The sequence below is a fragment of the Nothoprocta perdicaria genome, unplaced genomic scaffold, assembly GCF_003342845.1.
Source record: "Nothoprocta perdicaria isolate Ctin4 unplaced genomic scaffold, notPer1 scaffold_100, whole genome shotgun sequence".
Taxonomy (NCBI): domain Eukaryota; kingdom Metazoa; phylum Chordata; class Aves; order Tinamiformes; family Tinamidae; genus Nothoprocta; species Nothoprocta perdicaria.
In genome coordinates this window covers 1,571,387-1,595,028 of record NW_020454095.1, presented here as the reverse complement: position 1 = coordinate 1,595,028, position 23,642 = coordinate 1,571,387, and the positions used below count along the sequence as shown (strand labels likewise).

General features: G+C 35.8%; 1 protein-coding gene across 3 annotated transcripts in view; it reads left to right on the top strand.

Annotated features, from left to right (window-relative positions):
- The window catches only part of CADM2 (cell adhesion molecule 2), a 603,314-nt gene that overhangs the window by 508,381 nt on the left and 71,291 nt on the right, over positions 1-23,642 (top strand). For all 3 annotated transcript variants that reach the window (XM_026040423.1, XM_026040427.1, XM_026040436.1), the window contains one exon: positions 7,723-7,813. In XM_026040423.1, the coding sequence (XP_025896208.1) occupies positions 7,723-7,813 (91 nt within the window). The remainder of the gene's footprint in view (positions 1-7,722; positions 7,814-23,642) is intronic.

Below are 23,642 nucleotides of genomic sequence, written 5' to 3'. Positions count from 1 at the left end.
CATTACCCCTTGTCCTRTCGCTGGCCACCAGTGAGAACAGCTTGTCCCCTTCCTCCCTGCATTCTCCCTTCCTGAACTTATACATATTARTCATATCCCCTCTGAGCCTTCTCTTCTCCAGAGAAAACAGGCCCAGCTCACTCAGCCTCTCTTCATACGAGAGATGTTCCATTCCCTTAATCATCCTGGTTACCCTTCTCTGGTGAAGGGACAAGACTAGAAACCCAGAGCAACGTCTCCTGTCTGACGCTCTTATGCATTTCCATAGAATGATCTGAATTAGCCTTTCTTCCCCAAAACTGAATTCAGACCCATAATATTTTCAAAAAATCTTAAGTTTTATTGTAATATTTATTCACTTAAATTGCATAAATTCAAATGTGATGTGTTGTACTTGATATATGTCAACACTGTAAAATGTTATAGGATATTTTTGGAATATGTTTAGCAAAGAAGTTAGTTGTTTTCTTCCTGATTGCTACATAAGCAAGCACATAACTTATTTTATGCTTATTTTTATATTTGAACTGCTTTGATCAGGACAAAAATATGACCARCAGGCACAAGGAGATAGTGAAAACAATTGTGAAATTTCTGTACAGCCTGCAAAACCATGAAAGGCCAATACCACAGCAAATGTTCAGTAAAATTTTCTGTGTCTCGCATCTTCCTATCTTTGATTTGGGAAGAAGGAGTTACGGCTTTCTTGAAGTAAATGTACTAAAAATCTAAAGACTTGAAACACATTCATATTTAATAATCAATTGTAAGCAGAAATATCCTAGCTGAGTACATAGCCATCACCAGTTTGGAAACGGGATTGTAAAATTTGGACTAGTACTAGTAAAATCTTTATTTTCACCTGCTTATTGGCATAGTGATTTTTAAAATCATTTGCAAACTGTTTACAACTGCTTAAATATTAAAAATGTTGCCATCTTTGGCAAGAGAAAAGGGTGTCATACTCCAAGGACCAACTCTGAGAAAAGCCTTTGAAAACATTTCAGTAAAATCTTGGTATGTAAGGCCTGAGAACAGATGTAGCTGAGACACCTGATGCTAAGAGCTGCCAGAACTTTCAGTTAAGCATTCCAGGGAGTGGGTAGGGAATATTTCTAATAGTTCTAAGGGTTTTTCTTCTTATGAGTGTGCTAATCTAATTTTTGAAACAATTTTAAAATGTAAATAAGATTAATTGTATGTTCCTTGTTATGCTGGATGTCAATTTATGTAGGGATAGTTTGCATAGAACTGGTTATTTTGGACCATTTACATTTATAATGTAAAATGGATTAAGATTTTTTTTTAATACTCTTTTTTTTTTTTCAGTGTGTCAGAAAATTTCGATTTGTCCAAACTGGCACATAAGTAGGGGAAAAACTTTTTCAAGTTCGAGGTGAAATCTCAGTTGAAAACCAGAGTAGAAAGGAGACCCTAGAATACCTGATTGATAGACCCTGTTATCATATGAGAGTTCAGCACACGAGTCCTTGCCCTCCTTGCCTCATACCAATTCTTAATCCAAAGACTCTGAAAGACTGAGTGCTCTAATTACTGGATTACTGTCAGATAAGTCTCTTGCTGGATCTGTTCTACTTAGTGTGAATAATTCAATACTCAGTGGAATAAGGAACCTCGTTTTCTCACTGATCCCTGCACAGGCTCTAATCACTCATCTAAAGAGCTGGCCTTGGTGAGGTGGTGAATACGTAAAGCAGAGTACCTGTAAATGAGGCAGCATAGAAATGGATTCTAAAGTTTGGGGAGTACTGCAGCCCTTTGAGATGCAGAATGCTGAAGTACAGGAAACTTCTTCAGAGAATAATTAGACTTTCTCTGAAAGTAAAAAAAAAAGAAATGCAGAAGTTCTTGTTCAGTTCTGCTTCCTCAGACATTGTATGACGTTTAGGGTTCTGAGTTTACATTTCATAATAAATTATTGCATYTTTTTAATCTATAATTCAGCAGAGAAATTGGAAATCAAGAGCCATGACTTGAGATCCCCATATCTGATATGATGCCTTTGAAAGTTTCTGCAGTGSAGAAGCACGGAGAGTTTTTCTATTAAACCTCCTTTCACTAGAAGCACAAGGGCTCCTAAGCTTTAAGAGACGTAGAGGTCTGCCTCGTAACCAAACACACAATGAACTCTCACTGTATTGTAGCACTGTTTCTATTAAGCATAGGTACACTGTGGAGAAAAGTGTATATATTTGTACAGGTGGCATGTCCAGCAGTGCTCTAATTTTAATAAGTGTCAGATCACTAGTATTTCTACTTTTGACTCGCCTCACAGTCATTTTTAGAAGTCTCAACATATTCTTTGTATGCCACCCTAACATCTTCCCAAAGATAGAGCTGGTTTTATTTTCTGTTCTCGGGACTGTAATTATATTACTGAAATATGATTATACTAAGGATAGGGTTTTATGTGATAACAATTAATTTGTGATTAGCATGTTTGATATTTAATTTCACTACCAATTCATTTTCATCTCAATCCCTTGCCATAATACATCTTTTAATAGAACATTACAATTTCTTCTCATAAAAATGATTTTTCTTCTGGTATCTGGTTAGTCCTGCACACTGTTTGCTGATGTGTAGGGGTCATACATTACTGTAGTCATTCAATCAGTAGCTGCAAGTACCATGAAAAATATCCAGAAAACTTCTAATCTTTAGTTAGCTAAAGATTGAAAAAAACAAGGAATCGCTTTMTCAAGTTACTTAGGAAGAAGAGGCTAAGTTACTTTTCATTATCTTGGAACAAAAATGTACCATCAGGCATTCATTTTCCAATTCAGTTAATTTTGCTCGTTCTGTTTCTCTGTTTACTCTGGTTGTCAAAGACTTACACTTATGTTTTAACATAACTTTTCACATGCATTCCTTTCCAGTGGCTTCCATTTCTTTACTCTATACAAATAATTTTAAGCCTGCTTGTAACCTTTTAATACCTTTTATAAATTTCTYAGGGTTGTAAAATACTTCAAATACATAATAAACTCTTTCCTAACTTGAAGCAATATAAAATAGCAAATGCATTTTGAGAAAAAGATTTTTGAACAAAATCAGATCTTCTTTGCTAAAAACAACAGCATTTTGATTAACAGCAGAGGTCTTATGTGTGGTAACACCCACCTTTCTGCTGAAATAGTTTTAAAGAGAACCAATGAAGTAATTTTGCAAAGTATTAAAGTTGTCAATGGTTATAGCTAGGAGTTCAACAAAAATCTTGTGCTGAAGTGTTTAATTTCTTTGTGTACCAGATAACATTCATGACCAGTGTAAATTGAGATACTTTTTTATGTGCATTTGCCAGTTCCTTATGTTGCTGCATAAAAATGATATTATTTGCCATTCTAATATAAGTGGAATTATGGAAAAAGCCTGATTGAAATGAGATAAATCTCCCTGCATCTTTGAAATGGCTTTTCTCATCTTGTGCAATGAGATCCACCCAAAATGAAATTTTTGTCTTTGGTATGCTGAAATGTGAAAGTGTGTATGAAAAAACATGCCCAGCTTTCATTTGAAACTGCTGCAAACTGGTATTTCCAGACAAAAGTCAAGCTCTCAGCACATAGCGGGCAGAACAATGAAGGTATCTTGCTATGTGTCTAAAGACGTGTTTGAGTCTCAGTTCAGACTGGTCCAAACAATCAATTGCAGCTTGTAAGTGCCTCATTATTCAAGATAAAGACTTGAGGGCCATGCAGCTCTCACACTGTTGGAGTTTTGGAGTTGCAGTTGAATAAATAAGTCATTGAGTATGGCAACCGGTGTTTTTTACTATGCAAGACTGCTGGAATACCTATGCTCTAATAGAGCTTGTTGTTGTTGTTTAAAAGAGATTTCCCAGTACTTATTCTTTTGCAGATACTTTCCCTTTACTTAAATTCCTTGGAGTAGCTTAAACTATTGTTATATGATCTTTTGTTACTATGAAACTACAACATCAAATCCTAAAATGAAAGATGTAAATTAATAAAGTAATAAACAAATCTGAAAATTTTGTTTAAATTAGAGAAAATGAAGTCAACTTATTTTGCAGTCTTGCAGTTCTTGCTATATCTTTCTTGCTTTAGATTTTGTTTTCTATTGTTGTTTTCTGGAGATTAGATGGTGTTCCTATTGTTATGATTAATACGTCTGCGTGTGACAGGTTAAAGCCCACTCTACCGATATAGTGCATTTAAACTTGTCAAACACTTGTAAAATGAACAGCTCCAACAAGAGGTAGTATCTTGCAATGTACTGTATTTTGTGTTTTGGAAAAATACCAGTTAGCAGGGTTCTATTGTCTCTATTGAAATAACATTTTTCAAGTTACTTATTAGTCTAAAGTCTAAAGTCTAGTCAATTAGTCTAAAGATTTCTTTAAATTTTAAATATGATATGCATAAGAAAGTGAAGGATGAGTTAATCTTAATTGTTTCCTTTTATAATTACGATCACAATTGTTTCCTTTCATGTTTATATACTTATATATAAATTTATATTAACATATATTTCATTCTGGAGAAAAAATAAGGGCCATATAAAAATGAAGCAGGAAAAGCAAAGCTGAGATTGAAGCACCCAAAACAGAGTATCAACTTATCTTTTTAAAGAACTGTTAATAAAAAGGTAAATGGTAAACCTCATTAAAAACTAAATTTTGAATTATTTTTTATGTTGCCTTTTTTAAAAGAAACAAGTAGCTTCTGTACAAATCTATCAGGGAAAACCACAAGCAAATACATATTTCCTGCACAATTGTGCTTTAGACAGTGAAACATAGCTGTAAGATCCTTTATAGTCTGGGTTAGTCACGTCCGTCTAGAAGAGAAAAGAGAAGAGTGCTGTCTGGGACATTAAATAAAGCAGGAATGGGAACAGTATCAAGGTGTGAGGAAACAGCTCTGCATTGATCTGTGTAAAAACAAGCTTCATTTTTTGAAAGTCTCTCTTCAATTTTTATATGGGTCACTTATAATAATGTGTAAAATACTGGTCTTTTTTTTTTTTAATATTTAAACCAGCAATGCTAGCTAGGTAGACCTTTATTTTTTATATTTTTATTTTTTCCACCTCTGGATATCATTATTACTTCCATGAAAAATTTAGTTCTTTTTCACATTTCTCTGGAAATCTCCTGATCCCATTGCATTAGTTGTCTCCATCCTCTGGTTAAATCCTTCATGTATTCCTGTCTGATACTAATTTGTTCCTATGGTCCCACGTATAGTCAGGAGAGTAACTTATTCATCTCCAGCAGCACTGCTGAAATCACAGAAGTGCTTGATGCTGTGATTTATCAAGGCACTTAGGTCAGTGCCTTAAGCATGTGCTAAAAATGAAGCAAATGCTTGCATGAACCCTAAGGATTAGTTGCCTGCATAATGGTTTCCAGGGTCCTTAAAAAATGTGAACTTGTGGAACAGATTGGCTACTGCTGTAGGTAAGAACAGCTCTACTGAAATCTAAATGACTCTAACAATGACTTCAGTGGAATTACGACAACTCTACACTAAAGCTTCCTCTTCTCTTTGTGCAGTACTGATAATTATGTCAAAAATAAAATTCAAAAATTAGAAAAATCTTTGTGTCTGGGCATTTGATACATGCACAGAGAGGGTTGTTCGGCCATTCAGAGGAACCTTTACAGGCTGGAGAAATGGGCGGAGAGGAACCTCGGGAAGTTCAACAATGGGGCGTACAAAGGCCAGCACCTGGGGAGGAATAATTCAGTGCACTAGTACAGGCCGGAGGGTTGAGCTCCTACAGAGCAGCTTTGTAGAGAATGCCCTGGGGGGTCCATGAACAAGTTAGCCAAGATCCCGCAATGTGATCTTGGGGTTAAGGTGGCCAGTGGTATCCTGGGCTGCATTAGAGTGCTGTGAGCAGTTTGAGGTGGGATCCTGCACAGCACTGGGGTGGCCGCAGCTGAAGTGCTGGGTCCAGTTCTGGGCTCCCAGTACCAGCGTGTTACCAAAATGAGTCCAGAGAGGGKCTATAAAGATGGTTAAGGAACTTGAGTATCTCTTATGTAATGAAAGGCTGAGAGAGCTGGGCCTGTTTAGCCTGGAGAAGAGAAGGCTTAAGGGAGGGTATTATCTGCACTCTGCATAAGTACTTGAAGGGAGGGTGCAAAGAARATGTAGTCAAGCTCTTGTCAGTGGTGCTTGGTGAAAGGATGACAGGCAAGGACTCACAGTGAAACACAGGAAGCTCCAACTGAATCTAAGGAAAAAAAAATGTTCATTATGAAGGTCACTGAACACTGGAACAGGATGCTCAGAAAGGCTGTGGAATCTCCATCCTTGGAGATACTCAGAACTCAGAAGGACAAAATCCTCATAGGTCGTCCTGTCCTGCTGTAGGTGGCTCTGCTTGGGCGGAGGAGTTGGACTAGATAATCTCCAGAGATCCCTTACAACCTCAACTGTTCTGTGTTTTTTTTTTTTTTTTCAGTTGTTTACATACTATTGAGAGCTTAATAGAAATATTAGCATCTCAGTATGAGATTTATCTTTACAGCATATCATTTTTCCCATTGGATTCTGTAGTGTCATAATCTTTCATATTTGCTGATGATGGGATGTCTATGGTGTCACTTGTCACACTGCCACTTGAGTACTAAATCAGATAAGAATTGAAAATTGTATGGGTGAGAACTTGGATAACCCTARTCAGGGTATTTCTTGTGCCACAGATAAAATTTGTTTTTATACTAGGAAACTATAGAGGAGTTTTATCTTTTTCTGTTAGGTCTGACAATTTTCCTCTCTAAAATCTTCATTTCTAAGGTAAAAACTGTTTTCTATAGAGATATTTTCTCTTTTTTATTCCATATAAGGAGATACTCACTTAGGTCATGTAGCATATTTTGATTATGTGAATTATTACATGTTTGCAAGCCAGCTGACAAAATGTTTTGAAAATTAAAGACCTATTATCAGCTGTTTTATTCTGCATGAATTCACAATATTTATATTGTATATCCTTGTACAGTCATAAGCATGAAGTTAATTCTAGTATACAGGAATAGTTTTTTTAAGCTTTTTGGAATAGTTATAGACTTTTGTATAGGGCTTTTTCCAGATATTTAATCATTCTTTTTGTAAATATGGGGATGAAAGAAAAAAAAAAAAAAAAAAAGGTTCTGTTTTAGGGGCAGCATTATTGCATTTCAGAAATAATATCCTGTAAAATGACTGTAACAAGGTATTTTATCTAACAGCCCATTGTAGGTTTCTTATTATGAATTTCAAGCTTCTGCAACAATAAAAGCGCTCTTATTCAAATGTATATTATTGCATTCATTTCTCTAATAGCAGTATTCCATCATATCAACCTATAAATAGACAAAGAAACAATGGCACAGAGTACTTGTTATTCATCCTCAATATTTTTTATTCCGTTGTTAGGAATCAGTCTGTGGAATACTCAGAGTATTTGCATGAAATACAGAAAAAAGAAAAAAAGTTATTTTCTCTGAGTAAACATGTGTTTTCTATTTGTGTTTCCTTGGGATATAAAAATTTAGTGTTTCAGTTGAATTGGTCATTTTTATTGCCTTCTTGATGACAATGAAAATTGCATAAGCCTTCAAATAAAAGCATTTCCAGTGTAAATTAAATATTGGGTGTAGTCTTTTGTAAATGGAGAAGAAAGTACACTTCAACAATAAATCCTTTTGTGTATTTCAACAAGATGTCTATTTTTTCTTCCTAGATACACCTTTAGTTAAAATCATTTCTTCCAATTCATGGCCTGAAGAAGGACAATCTATAGTTTTGACTTGTGAATCCAAAGGAAAACCAGTGTAAGTGATTTAAAAAGCAATATGTTTTGTTATTTTCCTTATTTGCTGTGATTACAATCTTCAGCTGCAGAAATCTGTTGTTTTTGTCTTGTCCTCGAGTGTATCACTGGTTAAGRAAACTCCTTGAAACCTGTCTTCATTAAGTGTCCATAGAAGACTGGTCTTTTACTTTGTGATCTCTGTTAGTTTTCAGGAAGAATTCTAACTTTGAGATATTTTTTTTTTGTTTATTTTTCAGTCAGTTATATCAACCTGAAAGGAGTGCAGGCTTAATCAAGCACTGTTTATATCATTGAACCGATGATAGGAAAGACAAAATACTTCTTGAAAGATTTCCAACATTTACTAGCCTGAGAGAAAATATATTGAACTTTCTGGATGCTTCAGCTGTCATTTACAAGCTGTCATTTAATGATATATTCAATTTGGTTACCTGGTTATATCAGAGTTTGAAAATAGTCTACTTTAAGATTACGAATTGTTTTACTTGGAAATTAATGTCCCTGCCAAAAGTATTTTAAAGGAACGTCTGCAGAAACTAGCTCTTTCACAACATCTGCTATTTGAAAAKGTTTTAAAAATGTTTTTTCTATATAATAGACCTACCTCTACAACAGAAACTTCCTTCTTATTTGAGTTCTTGTGCATTTACCCATGAAGAAACAGTCATGTCACTTAAATATTAACCTAATACTCAAAAGGTTAATATGTAGTGTTGCATAGAATGATATGTAGCTTTTTTTTTTTTTTTTTTAATGGTTTTGAAAATAATACGATGATCGTATTTTGGTTCTAGAAGTAGTGCAAATTATGTGCCAAAAATCATATGTCATGTAAGGTTTAATTTCTCTTTGCTATAACTTTGGTGACCTTATGTAACTGCTAATGTAACTATGTACTTCTAATCTGACCTGAAGTCAGATTTAGGTAAAGATTTGAGAACTGAAGTCCTAAATTTCCTTTTATAAAAGCCCTTACTTTAGTCCAGCATCATTTCAAACCATAGGTGCTTTGCTTTCTTATATTGTGTGCCTATATAATTTTAAAATAACTTTATTTTGTCCAAATCTAGACTCAGTTGATCAACTCAGCATCTAGCTCATGCATTTAGTCCGCTGGAGACCAGGAGGCTGGGTGTCCTTCCCATTAATCGTATATGGTGCTCAGTGTAATCATTTTTCTGTGTACTAGCAAAATAGATTTCCAGCCACCTCTTGCTTTTATAACTTACTTGAAGGAGAAAGAACTACCTATTTAGAAAACAGCCTTTGAGCTTTCACCTAGGTATTGGGAGGTACAGAGTAAGTTTCCTCATTTCTATCCAATCCAGCAGAAGTGCTTATTTTTATGGAAGAGTTCAGCCCTGATTGCCCTGAGTGAGCAATTGGCTAGGGAGAATTWAGGATTTTCTCCATCTCAGTGTTTTCCACATGACTAACAGTCAGCAGCTGCRTGCTGAGAGTGCTGTTTGACATATTGACTTTGGGGATCCTAGCCCCAGGTGTTTAATTTTCCCTATTCAGCTAACATGCACAGTAGGCATAAAGATTTAAGCGAGGTGGTCATTACATATTTTTAGTTATTTTTATATACCAGGTAGGTGCTAGTTCTTTCTGATGTTGGCAAGAAAGTGTGCCCACTCAAGCCTCTAAGTATAATAGGGCATTTAATCAGAATATTCAAAGATAGCTCAAAGGAGCGGAAGAAAATGCTGGCAGTTAAATCCTCCTGTGATTTTGTGATAAATCTCCTGTCCCTTCTGATACTGGGTACCCCGAGTGATACATCATCAGACAGACCTATTGTCAAGCAAAAGGGTGTTCATATGATAACATGTTGCCTCTCTAATAGATAAAGACAGGGAGATGCAGGTGGCATAATTGCCGGTGCCATTTGGGAGCTGCCTACAGGCTCCTCCATTATAATTAGYCACTAAGTTTGTCCTGTGGCCACATGTGCAACCCCGGACAGGCCTGTGTCCATGTGAGTTGACTCGAGTTGACTCTTATGTGGATCACCATCTCCTCAGTGTACTGCAGGCTCCCCTTTCACTCACTGCACTTCCCTGCTGCTTGTTTCAGGGGAGGGTCAGTTTGGCCCTTCATGTTTTGAACCTTTCAATCATAAGAAGGTTTGAAGGGTTCATTTCTTGATTTTGTGTTTTTTTAAAATAAAAATTCTGAGACAAACAGCTAATCTTTGGAGAGATGGATGGATTGAGGGGAGAGCAGGCAGAAGAGTTGTATAATATTGACTATAGGAATAGAATAATATTCTATTCCTTCAGTGATTGCACCTACCTACCTCTAAATCTCAGAGCACAGAAATACAGTGTTCTTCAGTATTTAGGGATGTGGGAATCATTTCAACTCTCTTTAACATTTCAACTCTAAACACGGTAGTTGTCTACCTCTGAGCRCAGAAGGATAGATATTGTAATGACATGACTGATCTGACCTATGCTAGGCACCTACTGGAGTTTAGATAATTAAGTTACCTACCTCAGCTGTTTGGGAAACCAAATATAGATGTCTAAATATATCTAGTTATACCTACCTCAAATTCAAATCTTTTTTTTTTTTTGTCAGATGCAGCTCACTTTATGTACTGCTTATAATCATATATATCATATATAATATCACATATTATAATCTTGAAAAATGGGTATTTTTTCACATGCCAAAGGTATTAGAATATGTTGCAAAAGGAGGGTATCTTCTTAGATTTATATTTTTTTTCGTTACCTCCAGCATTATTCGGTCTTTTTTGAAGCTGATAAACATGAAAATTGATATGTTTTAACATGACTTACACAAGACTTTACATTTGATACATTAAATATTGTAGATCTTTTATGTATATTACTATTACAAAATACTAGTTTCTAGTTTAAAAAAATGGCAATTAAATTGAGGTTATTTACTGAACAAATTTTCTTTTTTCTTTTTTTTTTTCATAAGAGTCAATTGCAACCTTAAGGGATTCAAATGCAGATTTTCCGCATGGTTTTGAAAGGGCAGCCAAGGAAAAATTCCACACCACRGAATTATCAAGGCAGGGCACCTGTATGTGGTGGACTTCAGGCACAAATATTTTGTGCCAATAAATGCACCTCTAATTGTGCATACAACAAAAGCTGCCAACATCAGCTGCTCTGTAGTGCTTCATTAGGTCAGTCTTTTACGGCACAGAGCCAGTAATAAATAGGCATCCTCCTGGGAGCAGTTTGCAGTTGCTTAGCATGAGAAACAGTAATGTCATGCTCCCAACCTACACTGTGATTACTTTCTGGCTTAGAGAGAGAAATTGGAGAGGTCCACAGAGCCCAAATAGTTGGTGTCACAAGATGAATAGATGATGAAATAGTAAAGAGGAAGAAAGCGGAGAATAAACTGCAAGCAGCACAGAGAGCTCAGAATCAAGCAGTGGCCCTTTTTAGCCATTTGCACACTACAGGTTAACTTCTCTACACTCTTGTCAACTTTATATTTGGTTTCCTGTATGTAACAGTCAATCATACCAGTGAATGAGCACTTATTTATATAGGTACATTTCTTTATATCTGAGTGATGTTCTCAAGCTTCAGAATAACACTAGGGATTAATAAAAAGTAACAGTCAAGCAGGATTGTAGCTGTGGTGCCATTCAATATATTGAGAGCTGCTGCAGAGCAATTCTCAAAAGTAAAAAAAGCAGAATGGAACTAAAGCTAAAATACACTTGCCATATCTCACCAAGCTTCTCCTTGCAGTAATTCTCTACCTCAATCCGTGTGTATCATGAGTATGCTTTTACAAGGGTACGTGTATATATATCTTTGTATTTCAAAGCTAAAATATAGAGAGATGAGAAACAACTGTCTTCCAGCTGGAAGAATTTGAGAGCTAAGGCTCTTCTACAGAGTAAAAGGTTGGGCTTGGCTTGGCCTGTCATTGGCCATTCAGTAACCTTGCTGTTCTTCCTTTTTGCACAGCATTGAAAGGATGAGGATAGCTCTGGTTCTTGTTGACACTCTGTTATTATTATTAGTAGAGGAATTGCTTTGGAAGCAGGAACTGTTCTTCTAGGTAAAGATTCTTTTACTGCTGTAACACAGCAATGAGACCCATAAGAAGAGCCGGCCAGATTTGCCGTGTCTTTGACCATGCTCTCGCAAAAGTAGACTAGGTGGAGGATTGCTGAGGTGTTGCAGGTTGATTCAGGCTCTACCACTGTCCTTCTGGAATACATGTTGTGGCAGGGGAAGAGGTACCTTGGCTGCAGAAGAGATGCCAGGAAAGTTATTGCAAGAGCAGTCAGCCTTGGCCTGACCCTTGGGGCTCTTATTGAACATGTTTCATGAAACAAGTCCCATGTGGTGTGGGTGACCATACAGACTGTGACATCATTGAGTCAGAATGGACATAGAATAGGGAATAGAATAGAATAGAATAGAATAGAATAGAATAGAATAGAATAGAATAGAATAGAATAGAGAATAGGAACATGATGATGGGAACCTTAATGCAACATCTTTGAAAAGTGAAATCTCTTGCTTCTCTATGTAACTCTTGCTAAGTTTAGTGCCTCCAGAATCTAGCATGAAATTCTTGAAAATTTTCAAGTTAGGCTTAGGGTCTTAGGCCTCTAGATTTTATCATGTTCTAATCCTGTTTGCATGGAACCTGAGACACCAGTTCTAAACAAATGTGAAAAGCTGTTTGAAGTATATTATGTATAAAGAAATGACATTTTCAATTATTTTCTTTCCATTGAGGGAAAGGAAAAATACTTATGTGTACCCTTTATTTCTTATCCATTAGATGCATTTTTTTTGTTATCTGTTTCTTATGTGTCTTTTATTACATCTTTCTTTGGTTCTTATTTTTATTTCCTATAATGGCTATTTTAAATGTATATGATGTTGCCTGAGCTATTCTTCTGCAGTCTTAATTATTCCTAGGGTTATATTGGTCAGAAGCAAGACAGCATGTAATTATAACTGAAAATGTGCATAGTCAAAATGCAAGTCCCTGTATTCTTCCCGTAGAATACTGAATGGTAATCAAGTGGTAAACCAGTTTGCCTGTAAAGTACTGGAAAATAGAGGATGATATTCACCTCATCACCATTATGATGTTTTATTAGAAGACTTCTTCATCATTTTAACAGTGCAGAAACAGTGGTGCTGCACAGACATGCAACTCTGATGTTTCTTATCTTCTTGGTGAAAGTCAGCATTTTTTTTCCTATGTGTCCTACTCTAGTCATTAAATTCTGATCTTATGACCATCTATAGTTGTGTTTGGCAAACAGGAGTTTAGTGTTAGGCTGTTATTTCTTTGGTTGATGGCCCATTGACAGACCAGATTCAGAGTTTTCTTTTGAATTTGTGTTTCTGTCAAGTTTGTCACTTTCTGTGCTGGACTTGGTTGTTGGTTTGCTCACCCTCTTGAAAATTTTAATAATAACGATTTCCATTTTTTCAGTTGTAAATAATAATGTTTAGTCATTTCTTAGCATAACTTAAGACCATGTGGGTGTATTTGACCTTTTTATTCATTGTTACATTCTTCCTTTGGTGAGAATTTTGTATATTATCAAAACAGATGGAAGATAGTTCCTTGTCTTTTCAGTCCTTAGAGCTATTCTGTATTTTCCAGAACWGGATCCCAGACAGTCATCAGGCTATAACATTTTTCTACATAAACTAGTTGAGTTGGGGCTATAACATGTCAGAAGCTCTTCCTTATTTACTTTTTTTTTCTTTTTTGGTTAGTGTAGTTTTACTTATATTCCCTTCCTTTGCCAAACAAGGACTTATTATTAGGTTCCAAAAATAACACACCTCCTTTTAATGGACTCATTTGCATCGTCTGTACTTACAACTTTAGAAATAAAGTAATACTGCATAACAACACATTGAATATTTCTCTTAATTTTAAAAAATAAAGGGCAAATTGACCATGGACACTATTGTCTGTACTGTTGCTTATACTAACAACATATTCTAATTGCAAATTATGCCCTCTATGTATCATTTCATTTTCACAGGATAATGTATTGGAATGACTCAAAACAGACCCAAAATTTAATACAAAAAGAAAACATAATGAAAAACAAGCTCCATATTCAATATGTGTCTTTTCAGGAAGTACTTCAAACTATAGTGTAATGATTAGTGCACAGGAAACAGAGGGAGTTGGCTGTCTCCAGTGTGCGGTAAACTCATGCTATTGTTGCAGCTAAAAGGTATGACTTGGCTGACTAATGGCTAATGGAAGGTGAAAATTTGTCCATTTTGAAATAATCTGGAAAACTCCATCTGCTTCAGAAAGGTTTTTCAGGAAATACTTAGCAGTCATTCTTTGTCAACCAGTGTGCAGACTTCCCTGAGTAACTGGAGTAATGAGCAGCAGTTGAAGGTAGCCTGTATCCAGGCTTTAGAAGCAGGAAAAGAATAATGTGTGGCCTATTATAAGACTTTTTTGTTGTTGTCATGGCTGAAAGATTCTTCTAGTAGAAAACTTAATGTTATGTAGCTGGAAAAGATATCTAGGAATATTTTCTCTGTCAAATCTCTCCTTATTGATGTCATTATTAATGCACTGGGTAGACCTATAAAACTGTGAAAGTAGTTGAGGTTTGTACACAATACAGAAAAGAACACCCAGCTTTTATTTCACAAGAAGTTCCCATATGTACCCTTCACTAGTATAACATTATTTTCAGGAGCATGAAAAAAGTGATAGAGGAAAGCACGATCAGTAACAAACACTGATATTGTAAGCACCTGATAACCTGAAGTATGGRCAAATAAATATCAGGAAAATCCGTAGTGAATTTCATGAGCTTCCCATGGGCCTGTTCTTCCAACCTTCCTAGGTCTCTCAGCATGGTGACTCTGCCCTCAAGTAGACTGATTGCAATGCCCAGTGCAGTGTCATCCACAAGGTGCTTTCCCTCTTTCTTCATGGGTCTTTTATAAAGATTTTACATAGACAGACTCCTGAGGAGTTCTGCTTGTAGCAGCTGCTAGGTGGTATTTCAGCTGCTAATGGCTACCCAATGGTCCAGCCAGTTTTTAACCCATCTAGTCATCCAGTCAGCCAGAACAAACCTGGGTATAGTAGGAGACCATGCCAGAAGTTTTGCTTAAGTCAAGGTAGACAACATCCACTGCTCTCCTTTCAGTTCATCTAGTCATTTCCCTATAGTTTTCACGTGTTTGGCTGTTTTTTCTTCACTTTAGTGATAACATGTAGTAGAGAGAAAAGAATAGAATGTCTCTTCCTTCCTCAGAATAATTACCTTAGCTCAAACTGATTCCAAGTGGAAAAATCTCCAAAACTACRGAAGGCATTTTGAAAACTGCTAGATGGAAGTGCCCCATTTGAATTTCTGATCATTATACTGTAACAAATATAACACTTTGTTTCCTCAAAATTCTGTCAATTTGCGCAGGGTACCATCTTTGAAGAAGATTTCTGACTCTTTCAGTGGAGTACTTGCTGAGTGATCTGTGTGACACAGATTTTATTGGATGCAGGCCCTCAGAACATAAAGTACGATAAATAATTTCTTCATGGGGTTGTTGCATTTCTTCCCATGATATCCAAGAACTTGGCAAATGCTAAAACATTTATTTTTATCACACCTGTGGACAATTAAATTATTTAATTGCTTCCAATTTACTCCTGAGAACTGAAGCAGAAAAATTCTGAAGATGAAAATTCACCAAAAAGCTCACAGATTTTTTATGGCTAATATGAAACACACAGTCTCTAGTTTTCTGAGAGTATCTGACATAGCATTGCATCACATTCAGACAATAGCTCCACTTTGATTTGAATTATAACACTATTCTTAGTGCATTAGCAAATCTATGCCAAGTGTCTGAAATTAGACACCCAGAAAACTGTGGATACTCACTTGATATTCAGCTGATAATGTTTTGGTTTAAAAAGTCTGCCAATAGTACTTTGAAAATAATAGTAATGGCAGGGTTAGATTCTGATTTGTTAGTCTAGTGGTCAGATCTGTGTCCATGTGTAATTTTCATTTCTCACTTCATCATGATACTCTTTCCARCTTCTCTAACAGATGAGAGGGAAGTTCTGCAATAAAATATAACAATTTTTGCATACATTTTGTTCACTGCAGAATAATTTCTGGGTTTTGCAGCTACCTGGGAGCCTGGAAGGGAATGCTAATATTAGTTCCGTCTCAAATATAAATTATCATTACGATTCTGGAGAACTATAYATGTTTCTGTGTTTATAAATCACCTGGTAGAATGAATCCACAGCCCAAACTGGACATTCAGAGAGCATCAATAAATATTAATGGGTTGTAAAATTGCATGAGTTTGTACATATCCAGGATGAAATATTATTCTAGTAAAATATGAATATGGAAAGTATTTCTCTCTTAAGCTTTATGCATATTTGTTCATGGAACATCCTAAATCATAAAAGACTGTTTCCAGGTTTCTCTGCAAAGGACCACCTACAACAGAAAGCAAGTAGGTTAACACAAAGAAGGAAAGCTATACATTGGGCTTCCACTGTGTATGTTTAGATCTGGGTAATCATTATTTTGAGGACTAAAGTGGATATTTGTCAATTTTGTCATAACCACTATCCATTTAACAAATGGAGACACTCCCCATCTCTTTGCCTTGATCCCAGATGTAGCATTGACTTCCTAATAACACTCAACAACTGAAATACATATATTTTTTCATATTTCTGCCTTCTCACAGGTTTTCATGGGCACAAGTTGCACACATTTTGAAAGCTTTTATATATACATTTTTAAATAAAAGCTTATATATATAGACAAAAATATTGTATTGACATAGACAAGAACCCCTTCTCACATTTCTCTGCCTTGTAGTCTTTGTTATTGTGGAGCAGCTTTGAGATTAGGTCAGAATCTTCTATTTTTGTCCTTCAGCATAGAGATTTCCTGCTGAAACTTTTCATCTCTCTGTATTTGTTCCAAGTTGCTTTTCTCTGACCTTGTCTTGTTCAGTAATTAAATAGAACCCAATAGAACCAAATACAGGTCCTTCCCTCCTGTCTCTGTCTTTCCTCCCTGCTCTGTTTTCTTCAAAAGTTTTTCTTTCTTTTTTCTTTTTTTTTTTAACTCTTTTTTTTCCCTTTTGTGTGTATGTTTTTTTTAACCATGCTTTTCATCTTTGTTCCTTTACTCTATTAAGGAATTTTATTTTATGCATTCTTTTCTGTTCAGAGAACTATAAACTTTCCTTTTCTTGAAGAGGAACTGATTGCATTTGGATAGATGATTATTCACTCACAAACACCCTAGCTTGACTTGATCAAACATTCTTCACCTCATTACCAGATAATGCTAATCCCTCTGTATCCCAAGATTCAACCCTGTCAACCACATAGCAGGGCCATATCGTGAACTAAGATTGAAATGTGATATCAGAACTTTATAGAACAGTTAAGCATCCAAATTCTCCACACATATGGGCAGCAGTGTATATGTAAGGAAACTTGATTGGCGTTAAGCATTGCATTCTGAGCTCTCCTAGTGGAAAAGGTAAAGAGAAAATCAACCGTGTGCCGTGCAAACTCACTATAACATTTGGGACATTGCTGGAAGGTGCTATGCTGGAAGGTTCTTATACGCAGTATAAGAACATTTCTAGATCAGAATATGCATAACTTTATAATACATTTTTCAGTATCCAAATTTGATACTGAATTTATTTTAAAAAGAATTGTAGGTAATAGTCACTGTTGCCAGCCCAAATCTCTGTTGAAGCCAAACTTGGCAACATTGGCCATCACTGTGCCATCAGTGCTATAATTACTTTCTCTGGATATTGGGCCAATTTTTTAAATTATTAGCATTTTCAAGGAGTTCATCCTAATGATATCTTCTGCATTGATTTAGTAGGCATCTGTTGTATGCTACATTGAATGAGTGTTCATTTTCAGTAAAATGATCTAAAATCTTATGAAGAATACCGTATGAATTGTAAGGAAAAATATGCCAAGGGAAACTTTATGGAAAGGTAGTTTGTCTTTGCAACAAAAAGCCAATTATTTTAAAGGATTATGTAAATATTCAGCTTGTAACCTTCTATACCAATATTTYATTGACATTACAACTCCACTGTGGAATTATACTGTGGTGTAGTAGGTTATACATAAAGAAGCAGGTAACATTTTTACTGAGATACTGTGTGCATGGTTAATAGATTAAATTTCAGCTTGTATTAAACCTCTTGGCTGTCAGAGAGATTGTATGCTCATTTTGCAGCTGGGACCTTCTATACTTTCTCTTTTTTTTTTTTTTTTTTTTTTTAGAATTTTGCAGAGAGTAGGGAAATTCATGTTATAAAAAGTGTGACACACAAAAAGAAACAGGTGGGAGCATTAATGCCTGTCTAAAAATTACGTTTTACAATAAAACCTCCTGCAGTGCTTAAGAACTTCCCCTTTAGTGTTCTGTAAAATGGTCATATCGTGTAATAGGCTCAATTCAATAATCATTTTTCCTCTCTTTTAAATGTCTTTTCTGCAGTGTTTACACATAAAATGCTGCAGAAAGTACAGTATGAAAAACAACTAAATGCAGCTTTTTTAGTGCTCTCTAAATCCATTTTGCATGTGTATGCCTTTTGAAATAATTCTTTTCTTTGCTCTTTCAGTGGTATGCCTAGCAAAGAGCAGCTGATAGAGCTGTGTACAGTTGGGAACACATTCTAAAAGAAGTCAAGATCCATAGAACAGAATAATACATAAAGCTGAAGTACACTGTGTATAATTCCAATTCTTTGCTAGATCAGAAGTTAAAACACATTAAAAATAGTTTTATAGGAGGAAATGATTCTCAATCTTTTATCTACTTTTGTTTTATAGGTAATAGATTAGGTACAATTACAGATAAAATTACAGCAGTCTGGATGCAACTGTTAGCAGTATAACAGAGGCAAGCATATAGTGGTATAACTCCATCAGTGYAAATCATACTCTATTTGCTCTGTTATGTGATTACAGAAGCCAAGTTTGTTCCCTGGATAGCAAATAGGATTTGGAACAGCCAGGGTCACAGAAAAATACAGACCGTTCCCTACAAATATAGGAATATGGGAGATTAACACTACAGTGAGGTTTGTTGGCCTAGTTCTGTTATGGCTGCTGTACATGTGAAAGGCAAAGTTGTAAGTTGTGAGTTTTCCCCAGCGAAGGCTGAAGCTCTCTGCTGTGTCTGGCTAATCCTGCACTAGCACTCCTGCTACACTTGCACCAGAGACATCAATTCAGTAAAGCAAGCTCTTGTTTACAGAATCAACTAAAACTGCTGGCAATACTCCTTCCACACTAAAATGCAAGTCATAGTTCCTGTTGATATTAGTTCTGTTTGCTCCAGGAGTCCCCGAGAGAAGGGTTTGAGAGATGATGGAATTGTTCCATTGCACAACAAAGAAATTTCTCCCCATTACTGAACAGGCTGTAAAGCCTGCTCACAAACCTGTTAAATTTCATGCTGCTGGATGCATATGTTACCGATGAAGAGTTGTTTTTTTCATCATTCGGTGGAAGTTGCACTTTGCTCTCCTTTCTCTAGAGTTATTACTGGTAAAATCACTTGAAACACTTTCTCAGTTACTCTGAGCCAATGCAGTTCTGGAAAATATGTTGGCAAATATGCCAAACAGTGCATTTTGCAGTATTTTGTATGTATGGAAGGAAATTACTGTCTCATCACGTAATTGTGGYGCTGGCCCAGCCAATTAATCCAACTGCTAAGGGCTCAGAAAGAAAGAGAAAATAAAAATAAATAAATAAAAATAAATAAAAATGAAAAAAAAAAGCAGAAAAATCCCCAAGCAACCAGCCTCTTTAGGTATGAAACTGTTAGCTCTTTATGCTGTCTGGAGCATAGCSCCTTAACAAACTGAGTTGACAAGGAAAGTGGGATTTCAGTTCTGACAAGCATGGCAGTGAGTAGGCAAGAGAGACAAAAAATTAATTTCTCAGATCTCAGACTGMCTAGTTCTATTAAATGTAGTTAGTTGCAGAGAATAGCTGAAGGCCATCAGCAGCAACAGAAAGAGTCCCCAAAATTCACAGCCTGGATGGTTTACTTCCATAGCTAAAACTGAATTCCCAGATTGATGGCTTAGTATATATAATTGCAATGTTAACTGTTTCCAAAACTCACAAGAAATAACCTACAATCTCTAGTTTTGCACAGGAGGGTTGAAGATGCAGGCTGAAAGGATGCAGAATGACAAGGAAAACAGAACTGGCCAAGAAAATGCTATAGCTGCTCACATGTCTTCCCCCTGCTTGAAGAACCTGCTATAAGCAGCTGAGAGGATAAGCAGCTACTCCAGGCCTTTAAAGGTGGATAACCCAGTCATGGGATGGTCTAGCTGAGAGACAGTGGTACAAATGCTTTTTAGTTGGCGGAAATCTCAACAGAAGATTTAAAATTTATGAGAGATGTGTGCATGTCCTCATTCACAGCTGTTTTTGTGCACAGCATAACAGAGAAGGGAACAAACTCATGCAGAGCAAGCAGAGTCCTGGTTATTCATTATCAAAATAGTGTTAACAAGATGAGCCTATTTGGTTGTTACACTTTGRGAAACATATTAAAAAAAATGACTATTGCATAGTAAAGGACCTTATAACTTTCTCCCTGTATATTACTTTCATCCTTATCTGGAGTTGCCACTCAGCTATCTCTGTGAAGTTGGAGATAGTCACCAAAGGGTCGCTAAAGGTTACTGCCCAGGCGCATACATGCACATCACTCTATAATGAGTTTTATGCTGTGGAACAACTTCTTACAATATGCAGCAGGTTTTCATAGACACATATATGCTTTGATTTTTCTCTTTTCTTTTCTTTTCTTTTCTTTTCTTTTCTTTTCTTTTCTTTTCTTTTCTTTTCTTTTCTTTTCTTTTCTTTTCTTTTCTTTTCCTTAAACAATGCTTAATACCTTTTATTGGTCACTTTTAAGAGGAGGCCAAAAGGAAAAATTTTAACAAGGATTATGAAGATGGGGGTGAACCCCAATATCAACAAAGTAAGAGATACCGACCAACCAATATAAAAACAAGCAAGAGAGTACAGCTTCTTTCCGTGTTTGAGATGAACTCCAAATTGAAGTTCATCACTTGAGTAAGCTGATAAGGAAAGAGAGAAGTTCCACAGGAACTTAAGGAAACATTTCTTAACAGTGAGGATGACAGAGCCCTGGCACAGGCTGCTCAGAGAGGTTGTGGAGTCTCCTTCTCTGGAGATCTTCCAAAACCCACTTGGACATAGCCCTGTGCTACATGCTCTGGGTGACCCTGAGTGTGCAGAGGGGTTGGACTAGATGACCTCTGAGTCATCTAGACCTCATCTAGTCTGAGTCTATGATGCTATGATTCTATGATTCTGTGATTCTAAGTATACTTCCACTCCCTCCTTCTTGGTAGGAAGAGGTAAGTGGGAGGCAGATAGATATTTCTACTTATTATTACTATTTAATTGCTTTTTACTTACTTTTGCTCTCAAATAGCCCTGGTCTGTCTTTTTATTTCACATATACAACTTCTAGACTGCTTCAAACTGAGTCATTTTATCCCTGGGAATGATAACTCAAGGGAACTCTCATCATTGTCTCAGGTCTAAGTTCAGCTACTTCTTTAGAGAATGTTTAGTTGCATTTTGTAACTAGAGGCAAAAAAGAGGGCCAAACAATTATATGGTAATCAACATCAAAAAAGGCAACTACATAAAAATGAGAAACCCTATTAAAAAGAAGCTAAAATGAACAACTAAGAGAATTAAATCTTTCTAAGCAGCCTGGGGACTACATTGAAAAAAATATAGAAACACAGGGTCGATACATATCATAAAGCAGAAACACATCAGAAGGGAAAACCAGTGAGTCTAAACAGAAAAGAAAATAAAGGGCTAGAAATTAAGAAAAAATAATTCAAAAAGCTGAAGTTGTTTTCAAATGAAAGAAAAAATTCATTAAATCTTTGTGGATGAAAAATAAAAAATACAATTAGCCAGACTGAAAAAAAAATGTGAGAAGAACCTATCAGGAAACATTAAAATTAATAATTAATCTTTGTTCATGTGCATCAGGAGGAGGTGTTCCATTATGTTTTATAGAACCAACTGAAGATGATGGTATAAAGAGAAGCCAAATGAGTTTATTACATCACTATTTGTCATGGAGGAAAATAAGACCTTGCAGACTGGATCCTTTTTTTCTAGGGGTTCTTGTTGACGACTTTTTCTTAAGCAAGTGAACCACAGAGGAGATTGTGGAACAATTGGACAAAACAAACAGTAAGAAGCCAGTGGGACCAGATGGCTTCACCCTGACCTTCTAAGGGAATTTAAGGATGAGATTGATGCATTACAAACAGTGGCATGAAATTTCATGCTTAGAACTGAGGATAAAAGGGCTTTASGGAGATTTCAAGATCTGTGTGTCTATAGATCTGACATCTGGCCTGTACAGATAGTAAAAAATTATAAAAAGGACTAAAATTAACAGACAAAACTATTTTTGTGGGGGCAAACTCTTTTGTAAATGGAAATGCTTACGGATTGAGAGCTTGAATTGATTTGGCTTATGAATGGAGCTTGATCCCTGAGAATGTCTGCTTTATAATGCTGAAATTATTACTCTGAAGGTACTAGTGGATAATTCTCTGGATGAGAGAAGTTTGTTTGATTTAAAACAGATTCTTCTATTTGGAGGTAATGATACATTTGGAGAAGTGAACAGACATCTATAAGTAAAAAATACTTATCTTTTTTTTGCTTTCATTATCATTGTTTCTTAAGTTAGTTGAGAATTAGAAATTGACACAGAGCCAGGGGACTCACTACTGAAATACAAATAATCATAAGTTCCTGGTTTATTGTTATTCAGCTTTCATTATATTTTCTGGAGAGCATGAAGCATTTTCCTATTTATTATGGTCTAATATAGCATGCTTCAGATTTTTTCCAAGGCTTTTTGACACTGCTGACAAAATTTAACCTAAGCACAAGAATTTTATCATGTATTTCCATTTCTTTGGTGCTCTTATAGCTATTAGAACTATTAACAAGCATCTGATTACTTGTAAATAACAATCAATAACAATCTATAATGCATTTCTGTCTTTTTTTAATGTCTTTGTTTTGTCTAGTTGTTAGATACTGCATCTGATGAAAAGGTCTTCTGCTRCATTCCTCCAACATCATGCTAAACAGATTTTTTACATGCAGTGGTAGTCAAGAAGTCCAATCAGGGTTGATTCACAAGACATTCAGGTTGCAGCTTCGGTACTTTTATCAGCTCTCTAGATGCTCTGCTGCATCTCAAATGCATGAAGTTGGTTTAACTTAATGACTCTTCTCTTTTACTCTGTCTTACATCAATAGACAAATGATTTTAAACAAGTAGTATTTGCCTGAATAAAAAACGATGATTTAGATTTTCAACTTTTTGATTAATGGAAAAAGCAGAAGAGAATCAGCCACCCTTATGTTCATCTTTGATTCTTCTGTCAACAAGCATTTGATCCTTGCTTACAAATGCAGCTGTTGTTTCTTAAAAGGATTTCTGGTGGTGACATAGGCCAAGTTTCTTTTAAGTACTGGGACACATCTTTTACTGAAACCACTGGGAGGTAGGCACTTGAATATTGCATATGGTCTCAGTCAGAAGTATCTAAACGATATAAAATCCTGACTCTTTAAAAGAAAAAAAAAATCATAATAATATCACCAACACGCATACTTCTGATTAAGAAAAAAGAAAAAAAGAGGAGAAATTTAAAATATTGTTACCTCTTTTT